Source organism: Pristis pectinata, chromosome 35, assembly GCF_009764475.1.
Source record: "Pristis pectinata isolate sPriPec2 chromosome 35, sPriPec2.1.pri, whole genome shotgun sequence".
NCBI lineage: Eukaryota > Metazoa > Chordata > Chondrichthyes > Rhinopristiformes > Pristidae > Pristis > Pristis pectinata.
This window is the reverse complement of record NC_067439.1, coordinates 2,252,608-2,272,535: the sequence shown is the minus strand read 5'-3', so window position 1 is coordinate 2,272,535 and position 19,928 is coordinate 2,252,608. Positions and strand designations below refer to the sequence as shown.

The 19,928-nt window shown below is 52.2% G+C and overlaps 1 protein-coding gene across 4 annotated transcripts in view; it reads right to left on the bottom strand.

Annotated features, from left to right (window-relative positions):
- Nucleotides 1–2,014: 2,014 nt before the first annotated feature.
- The window catches only part of plekhg2 (pleckstrin homology domain containing, family G (with RhoGef domain) member 2), a 130,230-nt gene continuing 112,316 nt past the window's right edge, over nt 2,015–19,928 (bottom strand). For all 4 annotated transcript variants that reach the window (XM_052044330.1, XM_052044329.1, XM_052044331.1 and 1 more), the window contains exons 16-19: nt 17,498–17,511; nt 15,683–15,964; nt 12,679–14,188; nt 2,015–4,317 (exon numbers count right to left, since the gene is read on the bottom strand). In XM_052044330.1, the coding sequence (XP_051900290.1) occupies nt 2,684–4,317; nt 12,679–14,188; nt 15,683–15,964; nt 17,498–17,511 (3,440 nt within the window). In that variant the 3' untranslated portion in view covers nt 2,015–2,683. The remainder of the gene's footprint in view (nt 4,318–12,678; nt 14,189–15,682; nt 15,965–17,497; nt 17,512–19,928) is intronic.

The window sequence follows — 19,928 nt, the reverse complement described above, 5'->3', positions numbered from 1 at the left end:
GGAACTTACAGAATTATGGTCATTGTCACTAAAGTACTCTCCCACTGCCTATCACCACTTGCCCAGCTACATTCACCTAACATCGGGTCTAATACAGCCCCTTCTCTAATAGGGCTTTCTACAAACTATGTTGAGAAGCTCTCCTGGACACACTTTAAAAATTCACCCCCTCCAAGCCCTTCACACCAGGGTGATTCCAGCTACAGGGATGTTGAAACTCCCCACTATTACCATATTATCTTTACACCTGTGATTTGTCTGCATCTCTGCTCCTCCATCTCCAGCTGAGTGTAGGACACCTCCAGCAACGTGGTCGCCCCCTTTTTGCTTCTCCATCCACCCATGAAACCTCATTTGAAGAACCTTCCAGGACCTGCTCCCTCCTCACTGCAGTAATGGACTCCTTGATTAATATTGCTTCCTCTTTTACATCCTCATCTCCCCACCTCAGTCATGCCTGAAGATTCTACACCTGTGAGCACTGAGCTGCTGGTCCTGCCCAACTCTCAACCACAACTCTGTGTTAGCAACATTACATTCCCAAACATTAATCAATGCCCTCAGTTCATTGGCCTTACTTGCCAAGACTCCTTGGGTTGAAATAGACCCATTCCATAATAATTCTGCAAACTCTGCCCAGTGACTGCCTTAGCTTTCCTTCCATTTTTGGCTGTTTGTCTCCCTCCTGCTCTGTGTCCCAACAGTGCTAGAAGATCCCACCCCACCCCATGTTGAACCTTTACTGCCTGTCCGTCTCCCACCTTCCACACAAATGGTCACTGTGAAGAAAATTTCTCTGCAACTAAAGGTCTGACCCCATATCCTGAGACTGTGATCCCATTGCTACACCACAGCCAGAGTACAACCTACCAATGTCCCATCTGCCCAGCCCCGTCAGGATGTCATAAGTCGCCTTGTTGCTGAATAGGCTGTGTCTTCGGTACAGTAGGGCGAGAGGGAAAAGATTTAAAGGTGATCTGAGGGGCAATTTCTTCACACAGAGGGTGGTGCATACATGGAACGAGCTGCCAGAGGAAGTAGTCGAGGCAGGTACAGCAACAACATCTAAAAGACACTTGGACAGGTCCGTGGATAGGTTTAGAGGGACCAAACGTGGGCAAATGGGACTAGCTTAGATGATCAGCATAGATGAGTTGGGCCGAAGGGCCTGTTTCCGTGCTGTATGACTCTCTAGCAGTGCAGCGGCCACAGTTCTGGATCATTGATCCAGAGACATAGGTTCAAATCCCACCACAGCAGCTGAGGAATTTAAATTCAAGTAATTGAATAAAATCTGAAATTAAAGTTGGTCTCCCGTAACCGTGAAAGTACTGGATTGGTAGGGAAAAAAAAAACACTTGGATTCACTGAAGACCCTCAGAGAAGAAATCGTCCATCAAGTGTGACTCCAGACTCACCACTATGATTGGCCACCGTAAATGGCATCCTGAGCTCCCAGTATGAAGCCATTCCAACCCTCTCCACTCCCGCGCTGACCTGAGTTCCTTGGTTGTAAAACACTTTTGAGTGGGAACCAGATTTTACCTCAATGCAGGGAAGTTTGCCGGTGGGATCAGAACAGGTTTATCTTTATTTTCAAGAAATTTCATAAAAATTGGGAAGAGAGATTATCACAGTTCACGTTAGGGCAGCGACGCAGTTACACATTGTCCAGCTGTGATATTTACAAAACTCCGTCCCGTCTTTCTGAGTGTTTATGACAAGTAATAATAGATAGAGGTGGCGCATTGCATTTAACAAAAATATAAAAACTAGGACTCTCGTAGGTATCTTAAAAAAAAACGCTCCCCGGCGCATGGTGAAGCTGGTCGTTGCCATTTGGGGGCACAGTGCAAGTTCGGAGGTTGGAGGCTTCCCTCAGTTCACTCTGCAGACGCGGCCCTCCGGGAACGGGCAGCAGGGGTTTGGTCAGGAGCCCACTGGCGCCGGGCAGTTGGGTCAATCAGCCAGCAGAAAGTGATCCATTGCCCCCTCCTCCCCCAACACCCGCCCCACGTCCCCCATCCCCGGGCGGCTGGACAAATGACCGCGCTCCCCTCCCCGCACTACTGGTCCACTCACGGGGAGGGTCAAACTGTTAATCACTCCACATTGGAGGGAAGGGAGTATGAGGAGGGAGGAGGAGGGGAGAGGGGAGGGGGAGGAGGGGAAGGAGGGGAGAAGGGGAAGGAGAATGACCCCAGGTAGCCCGGTGGGTCCGGCGACCCACGGATCTCGGCCCCCAAGCACCGGGCGGCCGGGGTCCCAGGGGTGGGGAGCGGCGGTCCAGGCGGAGGGACCTCCGGCACCCCCGCCGTCTTCCGCCTGCTCCCCCTCGGCCCGGACCGCCCGCCAGCGACACCTCCTGGTGGAACCCGACGCGGCCATTCAGCCCGTCGCCTGCGCTGCTGCTGAACTGGGTGGCGACTGATCCCATTGCGCAGCCTCGTCCCGAATCCCCCCGCCCGGGCCCAACTCGTCTGCCCCAGTCCCTGGGGGTGGGAGGGAGCTCCTGGCCACACCCGGACCCCTGGGCTGCTCAGCTCTGCGAGTGCTGGTGGGGGACCCGGTGTTACTTCCCGGGCGGCACACCCACCGCCCCGGGAGCCAAGGGGAGGGGCGGCCAGTGCAATGAGCAGAGCCCCGGCTGGGAAGGCGAGGTGGGGCCCGGCCGGCGCCCGGCTCACGTTGCGGGCGAGTTGCCGGCACTGGTGCCGGTGACCCTCCGCGGGCTGCGGGCGGCGGCGGGGAGGAAGGTCTGGGTCAGGCTGACCTGCGCCCGGCTGATGGTGGCGGGTCTGCCGCCGCCGCCGATCTGGAGGCTGAGCGTGGTGGAGTAACTGGTGCGCCCGCCGCCGGCTGAGCGGCGCGCCCGCTCTGTCTCCCCGAGCTCCGGCGCCCCGCTACCCGGCCGGGGCTGCGACCGGCTGCAGGGATCCAGTTCCTCGGGAGGTGGGCTGGTGGGAGAGGCAGCGGATAAGGGGAGGTGGGTGCCGGGCTCGGGCGGAGGAACAGCACCCTGAAAGGCCACCTCAGAAACAGCCGCCCCGTCGCTCTGTCTGCAGCCGGGCGGCGACGTGACCCGCGGGCACCGGCAGACGGGCGGCGAGACGGGGGATCCGAGCGGGTGCCCAGGAGGAGAGGTGGGGGAGCGGAGCCCAGCAGGTGTCCCTGGGGGTTCTACCCCGGGGCTGTGGATGTCGAGACCAGGGGCAGCTCGGGTCCCAACTGTATCCGAAATCGGGTGGAAGGGGCTGGGCTGCGGGCAGAGCACCGGGCTCTCACCGGGCGAGGGAGCGCCCGCCGGCACCCAGCTCCCTGCGGCTGGATCCGAAGTCGGGCGCGCCCGAGCGCCGGGGTTGCAGCCCGGGGGAGTGAGCCGCGCCGCCCCGCTCTCCGGGTGGGCTCTGCCCCTTCGGGAATGGGCTCTGGAGCCCGCGGGCGCCGGGTCACCCTCGCCCGGCGGGGCGGAGCACAGCTGGAGGAAGCCGGGCCGCTGGCAGGCGGTGAGTGGAGGCGGCTCCACCCGGTTCTGGTCCCGGAACGGGGAGGGCGAGCGGAGCCGGATGGAGGGGCAGGGCGGTGGCTCCCCGCCGGCAGCCGGGCGCGTCCTGGGCTTGGCCGTTGAGTCGCGGTTCTCCACAGGCTGGGGCGGAGACGGTGCCCGGGCGTGAGCGCCCGCCGACGGGCAGGGCTGGGCAGTTTGGGTGTTCTTTGGCTGCCGCATCCACTGTTCCAGCTGTTTGATGGCGGAGGGCGAGGGCGACCTGCCCCGGAGGCTCACCCAGGTGGGCAGCGGGCAGCACAGGTCGGAGGCGGCGCAGAGCAGCGGGAGCCCGGATTTGGGCACCGGCTCCTCCGCGGGACCCGCCGCCCTTGCCGGCACCCCAAGCCTCGCCTCGCCTGGGGGACGAGCTGCGCAGGGAGATACCAGGTTGGGGGTTGGAGGCGAGCCGGGCGAGGGTGCCCTAGGTCGGCCTGAAGCAAGAGCGGCCGCGGGGGCTTCGTTCCGGGCATCCGGGCGCTCGGCACCCGCTACGCCGGACGGGCGCAGGCGGGAGGTGGGGAACTCCAGCGGGCGCTCCGGGCTGCGCGCACCCTCGGCCGGCAGCAGGGAGCCCGAGGGCGCGGGGCTGGTGCGGTCCAGCGGTGGATCTGCCGGGGAGCCCGGGCGGGGACTGTGCGGGGTGGAGACCGCGGGTTGCACTCTGAGGGCGGCAGGTTGGACGCTGTTCTCCTGGGCGAACAGGACGGGGAGCGGGTCCCGAATGAGCAGGTGTCCGAAGGCAGCCGGTGGGTCCAACCCCCGGACTGAGTCTGCGAGAGAGAGAGAGAGAGAGAGAGAGAAAGTTTATTGTCATAGGCACCCATACCCAGGGTACACATGCCATGAAAGTTCGCTTTCTACAGCACCGCGGGTACAAGAACGAACAAACTTAAATTAACACAAATTATAACTTGAACCTGTGCTAAATAAACATAAGGACATTAGTGCAAGACACCAGTGTCGACTTGAAGTCAATTAAACTACATCCCCCCTCCCCTCCCCCCCCCCCCCCCCCCAACGTCTCCCCAGCACAAGACGAACTGGGGGCTCTCCATCCACACTTCTATCTTCCAACAAGAGGTCGGCTGAGAGTTGCCCATCGCTGGAGGATTTGGGGAGATGGGGAGACACCAGAGACGGGGGGGAGCTGGAACCCGGAGCAACAACCAATCTGCTGGAGGAACTCAGCAGGTCGAGCAGCTTCTGTGTGTGTGTGTGTGGGGGGGGGGGGGGGGGGAGAGGAATTGTTGATGTTTGGAAACCCTGCATCAGGAATTGGTTTAGTATTGTCACCTGAACCGAGACACAGTGAAAAGCCTTTGTCTGTGTGCCATAGGGGAAGAGCGTTCCATACGCAGGTACAATTACGTAGTAAAAATGAAAATAGAATGCAGAATATGGTGTTTGGGTACAGAGAGAGTGCAGTACAGGTAGACACACATAAGGTGAGATTACACAACTTGTTACTGGGCAGTTTGTATCACTGACCCAGCTCACCTGAGGAATGGTGGAGACAGGTATCTCTACACTAAACTATCCAGACCAATGCTCAATTATCAATGTTACGGACCACGTGCTGGGAAATGGGATTAGTCCAGAGTCAAGAAACACACTGCTGGAGGAAGTCAGCGGGTCGGGCAGCATCTGTGGAGGGAAATGGACAGTCGACGTTTCGGGTAAAGACCCTTCATCCAGTCCACAGATGCTGCCTGACCTGCTGAGATTCTCCAACAATTTGTTTCTTGCTCCAGATTCCAGCATATGCAGTATCTTGTGTCTCTCTCAGCTGGTCCCATTGACCTGTGTTTGGCCCATATCCCTGTAAACCTCGTAGATGGGTATTCAAAGGTCAGCATGGACATATGGGCTGAAGGGTCTGTTTCTGTGCTATGACGTGTCAGGTGCCCAGTGGTACGGTGAGCCCAGCTCTGGCCCGGGACTGCCTATTCTGTTTTGTCCTCAGGAGGTGCACAAAGTAGCTGAAGTGGACCAGGCTGGTTTATGTGTGGGGCACACACCTGCTGCTGACTGTTCCAGGGGCTCACCATCTCTCTGTTTGGAAAGTGGCTGTACTTCCACTGATCTAGACTGAGGCCAAGGAGATGTCTTTGGATGTGGGGCAGGGTGCGCTGATCTCTCTCATGTATCTGAGTCAGATGTATGTTCAAGCCCCTGCCGAAACAATTTAAGTTGGCCTTCCAGCGCAGTACTGAGGGAGTGCAGTGCGGTCTACGGAAAACTGAAGCCTCAGATGGAAATGAACGATACATAGCATTTTCAGGGGAAGGTGAGATCTCCTGTGTCCTGGTGATAACATTCATCTCTTGGTCAACGTCAATTTATCCAATCATCACAGTGTTGTTTGTGGGAGCTTGCTGTGTGCTAGTTGGCTGCTGTGTTACCAATATCATACCAGTGAGCACACACTTGGAATGGTGGCATATGTGAAAGTACAACAGACATGACAGCTATTTCCTACTGAGACTTGGGGCAGCTACGGGATCTTTCAAAGAAATTTCTTACATTAAGGTGCATGTGGTTGAGAAACAGCTGGAGGAAGCACATCTGGGCACAGCTGCTGCAAAGTAATGTGATGAGGAGTTGACTAGTGAGGTTAATTGTGAGTGGGCTGGAAGTGACAGAGGAACATGGACGATGGCAGCCCACACACGTCACGTGGTCACGTTCTGCTCCCCGTGATTCACCTCAGCACAGAAAACACAACCCAATTGGTTGACGGTGAGGATAATCCAGTTCTGATGAACCAGAGTTCTACAGGAGCTTGATGGAACCCTCTCCACTTGCCTGAATTCTCAGCAGAGACACAGGAGACTACAGACGCTGGAATCTGGATCAACACACAATCTGCTGGAGGAACTCAGCGGGTCAGGCAGCATCTGGGGAGGGAAATGGACAGCTGACGTTTTGGGTCCACTTCCCTCCACAGACGCTGCCTGACCCTCTGAGTCCCTCCAGCATTTTGCTTGTTGCTCTATCGATTCTCAGGAAGCCCAACTGTATCCAGGACAAAGCAGCCCGCCCGCTCGCTCGGCACTCCCTCCACCACCCTGAACACTCCCTCCCTCCGTCCCTCCAGCACCGGCACACAGTGGCCGCAGTGTGCACCATCTCTGCTCTGCACTGTGTTTCATCGCCCAGGCTACTCCGACAGCACCTCCTAAACACAGACTCTATCACCGAGGACAAAGGCAGTAGGCACATGGGAACCTCCCGCAGGTTCCCCTCCAAGCCGCACACCGTCCTAACCTGAAAATATATGGTGATCACTGGATCGAAATCCTGGACCTCTCTCCCCAACAGTAGCTTCACCACATAAGGCTGTAGCGGTTAAAGAAAGCAGCTCACCACCACCTTCTCAGGGGCTTTGCTATTGACACAGATCCCAGAAAATAAATAAAATAAAAACCTACAAAGACAACTTACTTATTTAAAACAAAATTCTGTCATTTATAAGGTAGCAGGAAGCTACCAGAGAGAAACAAGGAAAATAGAAGATCAGATCATTATTTAAACGGTGAAAGATTGCAGCATGCTGTTGTGCAGAGGGACTTGGGAGTGCTTGTGCATGAATCGCAAAAGGTTGGTTTGCAGGTGCAACAGGTTATCAAGAAGGCAAATGGAGTGTTGGCCTTCATTGCTGGAGGGATTGAATTTAAGAGCAGGGAGGTTATGCTGCAACTGTACAAGGTACTGGTGAGGCCACACCTGGAGTACTGTGTGCAGTTCTTGTCTTCTTACTTGAGGAAAGATACACTGGCTTTGGAGGCGGTGCAGAGGAGGTTCACCAGGTTGATTCCAGAGATGAGGGGGTTAGCTATGAGAAGAGATTGAGTCGCCTGGGACTATACACATTGGAATTCAGAAGAATGAGAGGAGATCTTATAGAAACATATAAAATTATGAAAGGGATACACAAGATAGAGGCAGGAAAGTTGTTTCCACTGGTAGGTGAGACTAGAACTAGGGGACAGAGCCTCAAGATTCGGGGGAGTAGATTTAGGGCAGAGAGGAGGAGAAACTGCTTTTCCCAGAGAGTAGTGAATCTGTGGAATTCTCTGCCCAGGGAAGCAGTAGAGGCTACTTCACTAAGTATATTTGAGACACAGTTAGATAGATTTTTGCATAGTCGGGGAATTAAGGGTTATGGGGAAAAGGCAGGTAGGTGGATCTGAGTCCACGGCCAGATCAGCCATGACCTTATTGAATGGCGGAGCAGGCTCGACAGGCCGGATGGCCGACTCCTGCTCCTATTTCTTATGTTCCTATGAGAATGCAGATGTTGGAATCTGGAGCAACACACAAAGTGCTGGAGGAACTCAGCAGGTCAGGCAGCATCTACGGAGGGAAATAGACAGTTGGCCATTAGATGGAGGGTCTCGACCCAAAACATTGACTGTCCATTTCCCTCTCCAGATCTGCCTGACCTGATGAGTTCCTCCAGAAGATTGGATTTTGCTCCGGGAAGCTGCAAACTTGTGTTAAAATGCAACTTGTTCACAACTCACCCTTAGGGAAGGACTTCTGCCTTCCTATATGTGACAGCAGTATTCAGGCCAGGGGCAGTCAGGGATGGGCAATAAATGCTGGATCCTGAAGGGATGCCTGCCACCCTGATCATTCCCTTCTCTCTTCTACATTCTGGGAGAAGATACAGGAGCTGAAAAGCCCAGACATCCAGACTCGAGAACAGCTTCTTCCCCACTGCTGTTAGACTCTTGAGCCCGTCACCTCTCTCACACCCCCTTCCCGGTGGGGCTGCCACCTTCTCAGATCCTTAAGTTTCCCTCTTCTGTTATCGTCACTGTCATTTCTGTCTGCACCACCTCAGACCGCACTCCAGTCTCTGCACCATTCTGCTGTTTACACTCGTCGCTGTATTTATTGTTGTGTTCATTATCACCACGTACAATGTTTACTCTGAGCTTCACACAAATAAGTAATTTCATTGCACCCTGGTGTATAAGACAAGAAACATCTAAATTAAATCTACTAAAATCTCAAAGGTCTGGGTGCACTGATACAGGAGTAGGTGAATTGGATTGGAGGCTTGTGTTAACATTGCTTCACCTCCTCACTGAGGCAGTACTAGGTGTCAGGGAGGGGGAGCATAAGAGGGGAGGGGGAGGGGGAGGGGGAAGGGGGAGCATAAGAGGGGGGGAGGGGGAGGGGGAGGGGGAGGGGGAGGGGGAGGGGGAGGGGGAGGGGGGAGGGGGAGGGGGAGGGGGAGGGGGAGGGGGAGGAATCAGGGTTGACCTGCCGGCTATTTCCAATCAGGTGATTCCCTGGAGACTGAGGAGTGATATGCTCCAGGGGTTCGAAGTTCAAGAACCATTTCCTCTGTGGAGGGTGTCCAGGATGAGGGGTCCTGGCGTCTGAGGTCAGAAAGCTGCTGACCTCAAGGATCAGTTGGAAATGACAAAGCCTAGAGTGATGGAGACACACAACAGACTGCAGTTGCTGGAATCTGGAGCAACACACAATGCTGGAGGAACTCAGTGGGTCAGGCAGCATCCGTGGAGGGAACTGGACAGTCGATGTTTCGGATCGAGACCCTTCACAGGAACGCAAGGATCCTTCACAGATTGGGACAGGAAAGAAAGAGGGGATATAGCTGGTATAAAAAGGTGGTGGAAGGGGTGGAGCAAGAGCTGGCAGGTGAAGTGATCCAGGTGAGGGGGAAGGAGAGAGTGGGAATGACGTAAGGAGCTGGGGGGTGATAGATGGAAGTGACAAAGGGCTGAAGAAGATGGAATTTGATAGGAGAGGACAGTGGACCACGCATGGTGATGATGGTGGATCTTTGTTCAGTGGGTGGGAGGGTTACAGGACCAGGATAGGGAGTTGGATTTAAGGCACAGTTCGGCAAACTCTAACGTGGCGATGGAGCTGGCCTGACTGGTTCAATCTTCCTCCCTTCCTCATGTCGCTGGTTCACATTCTATTGAGCTTTACAACAATGTGACATCGGCCTCAGTGACATCGGCCCATGGGCCAAGTTCACTTTGCTGCTAGTCGTCTCAATTATCCTCCCTCCTTCTGTCCACGTGGCCCCCTGTGGCTGTGGTCAGTCAGAACTATGGATGTGGACCCCAGGATCCCTCTGTTCCTCCACACTGTTAAGAGTCCTGCCATTAACCCTGTATTCTGCTTTCAGATTCAACCTTCCAAAGTGAATCACTTCACACTTTTTGGGGTTGAACTCCAGCTGCTACTTCTCAGCCCAGCTCTGCATGCTATCAATGTCCTGTTGTAACCCTCGACAACCTTCTACACTATGCACAACACCAGCAACCTTCGTGTCATCTGCAAACTTATATCCCGTCTGGCCCCGGGGACTTATCTATCCTAATGTTTTTCAAAAGTTCCAGCACATCCTTCTTCTTAACATCGACATGTTCGAGCTTATCAATCTGTTTTATGCTGTCCTCACAAACGCCAAGGTCTCTCTCACTGGTGAATACTGAAGTAAAGTATTCATTAAGGACCTCCTCTAGCTCCTCCAACTCCAGGCACGTTACCTCCTCTACCCTTGATTGGTCCTACCTTCACTCTAGTCATCCTCCTGTTCCTCACACACAAGTAAAAAGCCTTGGGGTTTTCCTTAATACTACTCGCCAAGGCCTTCTCATGCCCCCTTCTAGCTCTCTTGTCCATTCTTAAGCTCCTTCCTGGCTTCCTTGTAACTCTCTGGAGCCCTGTCTGATCTTTGCTTCCTAAAGTAAGCTTCTTTCTTCCTCTTCACTAGATATTCCACATCTCTTGTCAACCATGGTTCCTTCACCCTATCATCCTTACCCTGACTCAATGGGACAAACCTATCCAGAACCCCGTGCAAGTGATCTCTAAACACCCTCCACATTTCCGTTGTGCATTCTCCTGAGTACATCTGCTCCCAATTTACACTCCCAAGTTCCTGCTTAATAGCATCATAATTTCTCCTCCCCCAATTAAATACTTTCCCATATCGTCTGCTCCTATCCCTCTCCAAGGCAAGGGTAAAGGTCAGGGAGTTGTGGTCACTGTCTCCAAAATGCTCACCCACTGAGAGATCTGACACCTGACCAGGCCCATTGCCTAGTACCAGATCCAGAATGGCCTCTCCTCTAGTCAGCCTGTCTACGTACTGTGTCAGGAATCCTTCCTGGACCCACCGAACAAATTCCACCCCATCCAAACCTTTTTCACTAAGGAGATGCCAATCAACATTAGGGAAGTTGAAATCACCCATGACAACAACCCAGTTATTTCTGCCTCCTGATCTGCTCCTCAGTGTCTCTGTTGCTATTGAGGGTGGGGGGGGTTTATGGAATACTCCCAACAGAGTGATTGCTCCCTTCCTGCTTCTGAGGGAGTGCTGCACAGTTGGACGAGACATTAAGATGATGGAAATCCAAAACCCAACTTCAGATAACACTTTCCCTTTGTATGAGAACTGGCCAATTCTGCCTGACTTCATTATGGCTCAGCTTTCCTTGATTTGTTTTCCTTTTCCTTTTTGTATTGTCTGGCCTTCTGGGCACATCCCACAGCCTTACAGTTAACAATACATTGCACAGATAAAGAAGCTCAATCCAGATCTTAATGTCCACATGAGGTCACCCTGGGCCAACTTCTCAGAGAAATTCCCTTCCTTCCCTGCTACCCGGACTAACTAGTTCATCTCTTTCCCAGTTCTGTTGAAGGGTCCCAGACCTGAAACATTAACTGCTCCTCTCTCCACAGATGCTGCTCGACCTGCTGGGTGTTCCCAGCATTTTCTGTTGTTATTTCCATGTAGAGACAGGGTTAAAGTTTCAGATTGAGGACCCTTCAGGTTGTGATGTTCAGTAGACATGAAGTGCTGAGTTTATTTCTCCCCACAGACACGGTCTGACCTGCTGAAACGTTTTCTGTTTGTCTTTCAGATTTCCAGCATCTGGGGTCTCTTTGCTTTATACGGGGAAGGTGAGGACAGCGGAGCTCTGATAGTTCGGCATGCTCCGGACTTTAGTCATGCCAGATCAACACGTTTTCCAGACTATTGAATATTATTCAATATTAATATCCCAAAACATTTTTACTTCAAATTTTTTTAAATGTACACATTATAATAAATTTACCAGTGAAGCAGACTGTGTTTAAAGAAAGGGCAGAACCCTCGTCAGTTGAATGAGAGCTCGGCATAGACAGGGTGGACGGTCGGAATCTTTTCCCCAGAACGGAAATGTCAAATTCTAGAAGACATGCATTTAATGTGAGGGGGGAAAGTTTAAAGGAGATAAACTTTTAAGAAAACAGTTGGAGAGGGACATGGATAGGAAAGGTTTGGAGGAATATGGGCCAAACATGGGGCGGCACGGTAGCATAGCGGTTAGCTCAAGTGACCTGGGTTCAATTCCCGCCGCTGTCTGTAACGAGTTTGTATGTTCTTCCCGTGTCTGCGTGGGTTTCCTCCATGTGCTCTGGTTTCCTCCCACATTCCAAAGATGTATGGGTCAGGAGCTGTGGGCATGCTATGTTGGTGCCGGAAGAGTGGCGACACTTGCGGGCTGCCCCCAGCACATTCTTAGCAATGCAAACAGACGCATTTCACTGTGTGTTTCGATGTACATGTGACTAATAAACAAACATCTTATCTTATCTTAAATGGGACTAGCTTGGATGGGCATCTTGGTGAGAATGGACTGAAGGCCCTGTTTTCGTGCTGTATGACTCTAGGAGATGTGTTGGGGCAAGTTTTTGTTTTACACAGAGAGTGGTGGGTGCCGAGAATGCGCTGCTGGGGGTTGGGGTGGAGGTGGAGGTAGATGCAATAGTGGTGTTTAAGAGGCTGTTAGACAGGCACATGAATACGCAGGGAATGGAGGGATGTGGATCACGTGCAGGCAGAAGGGATCAGTCTAATTTGGCATCATGTTCAGTGCAGACGTTGTGGGCTGAAGGGCCTGTCCCCGTGCTGTACTGTTCCATTTCCTATGGGAACTGGAGCCTTGGCAAGCTCAAAGGGAGCTCAGGGACCAAGTGGGAGGGGAACACTGCAAACATCACCCAGTGAGCCAGAGGCTGAGCCATTAGGAGTTGGGAATGGTCAAAGTTTTTGTACTGAGGTGAATGGTGGAGCGATTACCCACCGTACGCGTGGTCCTCCTGGCACTCCTGGGCTCTGGACAAGTTTGCTACTGGCCTCCTCCTGCGCTGCTTGAGCTCCGCCCTTGCCTCAGGACCCAGCTCCCAGATCCGCCGCTGCAGAGGGGCCTTCTTCCTGTTGATCCGTTGGCTGTACATTTTTGCCAGCAGCTGGACCTTGTTCATGATCTTCTCGGAGTTCTGGAGGAGGTAACCATCGACACCCTCGTAGAGGAGCTGGCGGTTGTCGCAGCAAGGGGCGCAGTTGTCAGGCCCGACCCCAGGCTCCTCACCGTCCTTTGGGTCATGCTCCTTCTCCGGGAGTTTCTGCTCGGTGGCCGGCGAGTCGCTGGGAATCTCTGCCGTGGAGTCGAGGTCAGAGTCCTCGAGTATGAGCAGTGGCTCACCAACGTTCGTCTCCTGCCGCTCGCCTGAAGCTTTCTTGTTCCTGTTCACCTTCGCGCAGCTGCTCCAGAAGTGAGCAGCTTTCTCCATCTCCCTCCAAACCTTGATGATCTCAGCACACGATTTGAACTCGGTTTCCGACTTGCCCTCGCCAGGGTCGCCGTCACTGTTGTGGGGCGCCGAGCCTTGGTGGGGACCTCGTTGTTCCTCCTGCTCGAAGACTGAAGGGGAGAGAAGCTTGCCGCTGCTCTGCGGGGATTCCATCCCCGAGCTGGGAACGGGGTTGCTGGGCAGAGTGGTCGGCTGAGGGGGGTTGTCCCCACTGCTGGCCTTGTCGTCGTGGAACTCCTCTATCCGCTCGTGAGCCATCTTGTAGTTGAAGCGTAAAATGGAATCCTTCACCACACCCGTCGGAATAAACGAGATGCTCTCTCGTCGCTGGAGGTAGTATTGGTCACTGGACATCTCTGCAGCCTCGTAATAGTTCTTGATCTTCTCAATCAGCAGCCGGTCATCTTCCATCCGGGAAGAATCCTTTGTGCTCGCTTTGTTCTTCTCTGGCCCATCACTGGGACTGGAGCTTGGAACCCTCACTGTGGGCACCATCTCCACAGCACTGTCCTCAGATTCCACTGCACCCTGATGGCCATTGAGATTAGAACCGTCCTTTCCACTGGATGGATGCACCTCACCATCACTGCTATGAGTGCAGTTATCTTTGGTGCTCAGTAACAAGCTTTGGGCATTACTACCAATGCCCCTGTTCCCATCTCTATCATTGGCAGAGGAACCCTTATCCTCTGGCACCTGGCCGCAATGGTTTTCCTGATCCAGTTCTCCCAAATCCTCCAAATTCTGCAAAGAGGGAATTCTTTTTCCTTTGTGGAGATCATTGTCTTCAGAAGATTCACTGCTGCAAGGTCCACTTTCCCCAGCCTTGCTGGCAGAGGAAACGTCCACCAGTGAAGGGCATTCAACATCTGTATCTTCAAAAGCATCCAGGGGGCTGTCATCCACGCCCATGGGTCTGCACAGGAGTGGGCTCTCCTCCACAATGGCATGCAGATCATCGGAAGCTTTCTTCTGCAAACACTCCATCCCTGCAAATATCTGTATTGGGAAGGGAAAGGAAGAGTGAATTTATTTTGCTATTTTCAGATCATTCATATCACTAATAGCAACTATATAAAAACGAGGAGGAGGAAACGCCTGCACTTATATAGAGCCTTTCACATTCCTTTCAGGAGGCCCCAAAGCCCTCTACAATGAACAAATATTACATTCACTGTTGTAACATAGGAAATACAGCAGGCATTTTGTGCACAGCAAGCTCCCACAAGCTGCAGTATGCCCTCAGTCCTGCACTGGAGCATCAACGTGGATCTTTACTCTTCAGCCTCAGTGGTGGGACAACACTTCTGAGGTGACAACTCAGAGCTGAGAGCACGACCCACCAAGCCATTATTGGCTCTTATATAATGCATCCTATTGAATTTCAACAAGGCTTTGAACAGGTGTTATTATCTACTTCCATTAACATTTCGAGAGGATCTGTCACACCACCAGATTGAATCTAAACAACCTTTAGGAAAAGGACTCCACTGCCAGAGAAAGGAAGCTCATTATTTCCTGCTGCGTTTACCACAGGGGATAACTTGGAGATGAAAAGAGAAAGCAAGAAGCAGCCAATCCAGAGGGACCTCCAACCATCCCACCCTTGACATTTGCTCCCTCCGGGACAGACGTACAGTGTGTTGCGGTGAATACCATCTACCAATGCACTGCAATTATTCACCAAGGCAACTCCCGAACTTGTGATTGCCGAGAAGGAGGCACGTGGAAACACCACCCCCTGCAGGTTCCCCTTACGTCCCACTCCATCTCAAATTGAAAACCCATCACTGGTCCTTTATCACAACCTGGTCTGAATCCTGGAACTCCCTCCCCAACAGTACCATGGGGCATCTTTGCCACATGGTCCGCAGTGGCTGAAGAAGGCAGCTCACTCCTATCTTCTCAAGGGTTATTAGGGATGGGCAATAAAACACTAACATCCTGGGAATGAATAAAGAACATTTAATTACCTCAGGTCCTTCTAAACCATTTCCCAACTCATAAATCCTGTGGTCCTGAGTAAATCTTATAGTGGGACATGACTCAGTTGTTCCCTCTGCGAAACTGTTATGTTTTTGTCTTATGACACGTAGAAGCCAGCATTATTGCCCATCCCTAATTGCCCTTCAGAAAGTGCTCCCATGTAGCCATGGGCAGGGAGTGCAGGATTTATCTGATGATGAAGCATGGGCGATGTATTTGCAAGTCCTGATGCTGTTCATTGTCTGGCCAACCCTGGTCGATATCTCAGGAGTTGGATAACATTCAGTGACTGCCTTCAAAGCACGTCCCACTTGACAGAACTCAACTGTCACAGAGCAAAGCTGAAGGAGAGGCAGGAAGGACTCTCAGGGTGTGGAGATAAGAAGGATTTGTATGGGGAGAACAATTTGTCTCCTATCTGGAATATGTTGGACCTGACCAACACACACATTCGAACCCCGTGCTAAATCTGGACAACTGAGAGCATTGAGCAATGATGCAAGTTACCTGCTCCATCTCCAGGTCAATGCTTCCAATACCACAGAATTCTGGTTCTTCATATTGGTTGGGATCTTGCTGCTCCTTCTCCTCACTCTGGCCCATGGGCTCGGCTAAGTCCCCGTTGCTGGCCAGATGACAGGGGCTGGGCGTCTCCAGTGACCCCGACTCTGCAGGCTCAGCTTCTGCACTCATCTCCAGCTCCAGAACGCTGGACGCCAGGGTGCTGGCACTGCCCAGTAAGCTCAGGGTCTCCATGTTGGACAGCAGGTCGTCCTCGCTACCTGTGTACTGGGATGGGGAACAAACGGATTGGCTGTCGTCCTCAGTGGGTTGGAGACCAAGTCAAACACAAGGATCAAACCAGAAAAGCTGTACAATAATTACATGGAATGAACAGACCCCTACTGGTCCACCTCGCGCCATACCCTTCAGTGTGTCCACCACCACGTATATCTACTCCTCTTTCGTGCGTGTACATCCAACTTCTCCTTAAACCCACTCCTTCTGCAGATCTCAGACCTTCCCCAAGCCTCCCTCTTGAACTCCTGGGTTCACCAGTCACCGTCTTACGTTCTGATCACCCCACAGGTGGGAAACATTTTCCCTTTCACCCTCCACCAGTCCCCTCCATACAGGTAACGTTCTCAGTTAGGTCACCCCTGGCCCTGACCTTGGCCCCTTCGATATTTCCAGGCTGTCACTTCTGGAATCAGGATTATTGAACACTTCTGTCAAATATCTTCAAACACCTGATCTTCCCCAGTCCCTCCACATAACTGAAGCTCTTCGTTCCTGGGATCATTGCAGGAAAATCCTCTCCAAGGGGTTGGTGAGAAGAATTACAAGCCCAGCAGAGCTTACGAGGGTTCAGCTGTGTATTATAGGGCAGGCACAGTGGTGTAGCGGTTAGTGTAATGCTTTTACAGCGCCAGTGACCTGGGTTCAATTCCGGCCACTGTCTGTAAGGAGTTTGTATGTTCTCCCCGTGTCTGCGTGGGTTTCCTCCGGGTGCTCCGGTTTCCTCCCACATTCCAAAAGTCATACGGGTTAGGAAGTTGTGGGCATGCTATGTTGGTGCTGGAAGCGTGGCGACACTTGCGGGCTGCCCCCAGAACACTCGACGCAAAAGATGCATTTCACTGTGTGTTTCGATGTACATGTGACTAATAAAGAAATCCGTCCATCTATTAGCCAGCATTCTGGTTGGTGCCTCCAACTCATGTCACCTTCAGATCTGTGCACTATTATACTGGGATCTCTCTCTTCCCACTGTCCCCGTTAATCTCACACTATTCTTTCTACCTTACACTACCCTGCATTCACTTTGATCTCTCTCAATAACTTAGAAGAGTCATAGAGTTATACAGCACAAGAACAGGCCCTTCGGCCCAACCCATCTACGCCCACCAAGATGTCTTCCTGAGCTCTCCTGTCCAAACGTCTCTCAAACACTGGAGCTGTCCCTGCCTCCACCACTTCCTCTGGCAGCTCGTTCCATGCACCCACCACCCTCTGTGTGAAAAAAATTGCCCCTCAGGTTCCCTTTAAATCTTTCCCCTCTTACCTTCAACCTATCTATTTTAAACTCCCCTACCCTGGGAGAAAGACTGACCATCCACCTCATCCACGTACCTCATGATTTTATTATAAGGTCACCCCTCAGCCTATCCAGCCTCTCCTTATAACTCAAAGCTAATGTCCCTCTGAGTCACTTCTACCCGCCCCAGAGTTGGAATGCTGGTATCTGCCTGGGGAGACCAGCTTCCCTTCCTCATCCTCACGTGAGGGAAGGCAAGTTCTGAGACAAAAAAGAGCCCTTACCTTCAGTGATGATCCTGGGGCGGTTGGAGAGAGGCAGCAAGAGAGGAGACAAAAGAGAAAAAGTGTTGTTAGCAGCGGGTGTGTTGCGGACTTGAATTGTTGAAGCTCATTTCTCACACATTGGTTCCAAATCTGATGTCCCATCCCCTTTGAAATCCCCAATATCCAGACACCATTAACGAAAAAAGACTTGCATTTATACAGCCACTTTCACATCCCTTTCAGGACGTCCCAGTCGAGTGCTTTAGTATTAGAAAACCAGCAGGCGATTAGTGAACAGCACGGTGCTGCAGCAGGTAGTACTGCTACCTCCTGCCTCAAAGCTTCTGGTTCCATCCTGGTCACATTCTCCGTGTGGTTCTCGTCTGGTTTTCCCCCGGGTGCTCCAGTTTCCTCCCACATCCCAAAGACCATCGGGGTCACTGGGTTAACTGGCTGCTGTAAATTGCAACCCCCCCCCCCACCCCAGTGAGTGTGGGTGAGGGATAGAATCTGGGGGAATGTGGGAAGGATAGAATGGGACTGATTTAGGGCTGTGTAAATGGGTGGTTGATGGTTGGCATGGACAGAGGGCCATGGAGGGATTTGAAAGGAAGGTCGAGAATGTCTGAAACTAAGATGTTGTTGACCAGGTGTCTGCACGTCAATGAGCTCAGTGGATGGTTGGGACCAATCAGGGGACATCACTGATGTACTAGACGAGGAATCAGAACACCCTGAATGCACCCGCGTCAGTGAATACTCTGAGCGTAAGGAGCAGGAGGAGGCCACTTGGCCCCTCCAGCCTGCCCTGCCATTCACTATGATCATGGCTGATCTATCCCAGGCCTCATCTCCTCTTCTGTGCCAGTCCCCAGAGCCCTCAGTCCCCCAACCTCTCAGGAGTTTATCTACTTCCTCTTTAGATCCCCCCAATGATCCAGCCTCCGCTATCCTCTGAGATAAAGAATTCTGGAGATCCACCACCTTCTGTGAGAAGAATTTCCTGCACACCTCAGTTTTAAATGACTACCTTGTATCCATGATTCCTTGACTGAGATTAGAGTCAGAGAAAGAGACAACCCAGAAACAGGCCCTTCGGCACACTGTGTCTATACTGACCAGCAACCACCCATTTACACTAATCTTGCATCAATCCCATCAACTCCCCCCAGATCCCAGCCCTCATCCACATACTGGAGGCAATTTACAGTGGCCGATTAACCCACCAACTCGCACGTCTTTGGGATGTGGGAGGAAACTGGAGCACCTGGAGGAAACCCATGTGGTTACAGGGAGAACGTGCAAACTCCACACTAACAGCACCCAAGGTCAGGATTGAACCCACGTCTCTGGCGCTCTGAGGCAGCAGCTCTACCCACTGTGCCATGCCAGTAATGGAAGCATCTCAACACGTACTCTGTTGTGCCCTCTTCAGGACCTTACATGTTTCAATGAGATCCCTCCTCATTCGTCTAAACTTCATAGAATATAGATCTATTTTCTTTAGCCAGTCACATGGAACCACCTCTCATCCCACGGGTTAGCTGAGTGAATCTGTTATGGACTGCCTCCATTGCCAGTATATTCATTCTTAAATAAGGAAGCCAAAGTTGTGCAGAGTTCTCCAGGTGTGGTCTCACAGTTCTCAGCTGTACAACAACAATCAAAAGAAGGGCATTCAAACTCAGGTCCAGATTGCTGATGCCGGTCCTGGCACCTCTTAGCAAGTAGAAGTTGAGAACATCTAGGTTCAATCCGTGCCCACTGACAACACTGAAAAGTGAATTCATTTCAGCAGCTCATTTGCAAAGTTTACATCAAAAGGCCTCACATTTGACAGCAAAAGCCATCGGCTCTTTAAAAGACAACTAAACAATCAAAGAGTTGCTCACGATTTGCCAAGGACCTCTCTACTAATTAGGGTCACATCAATAGAGAGTAATGCATCAGGAAATGAGCTGAGAGAGACGCCGGCCACAGCTGGCTTTTATCTCTGTTATCTGCCCTTACTGAATTGCTGTTTCCTTAATTCAGTAAATTACAGCAAAAACTATTTATAATTCCTCTCTCTCAGGTCATACAAAGTGCAAATAAACTGGGACTGAGCTGACTCCATCTATTTGCCTGCACCAGACATGTCTGTGAAGTAGTTCCTGCACTCTGGGTCCCTTAGTGGGGATGTAACTTTTCAACATTTTTGCTTTTTCTCCTCAGATGGTGAGTGAGGGTCTGACACTTTCTCAGGAGCTGGTCCCAGAGACACTCATCCAACCTTGGATGGGTAGGTGTGCCAGCATGTGGGCACGTGTGCAAGAGTGAGCATGTGCACTAATAGGCACGTGTGAGAGTGTGTGTGAAGGAGGGAGAGGGAGAGAAAACACACCCACACAACAATACCCTCTGCCCACCTACCCTGCACCATGACCTTGCCTCTGACAGAGAGACACTG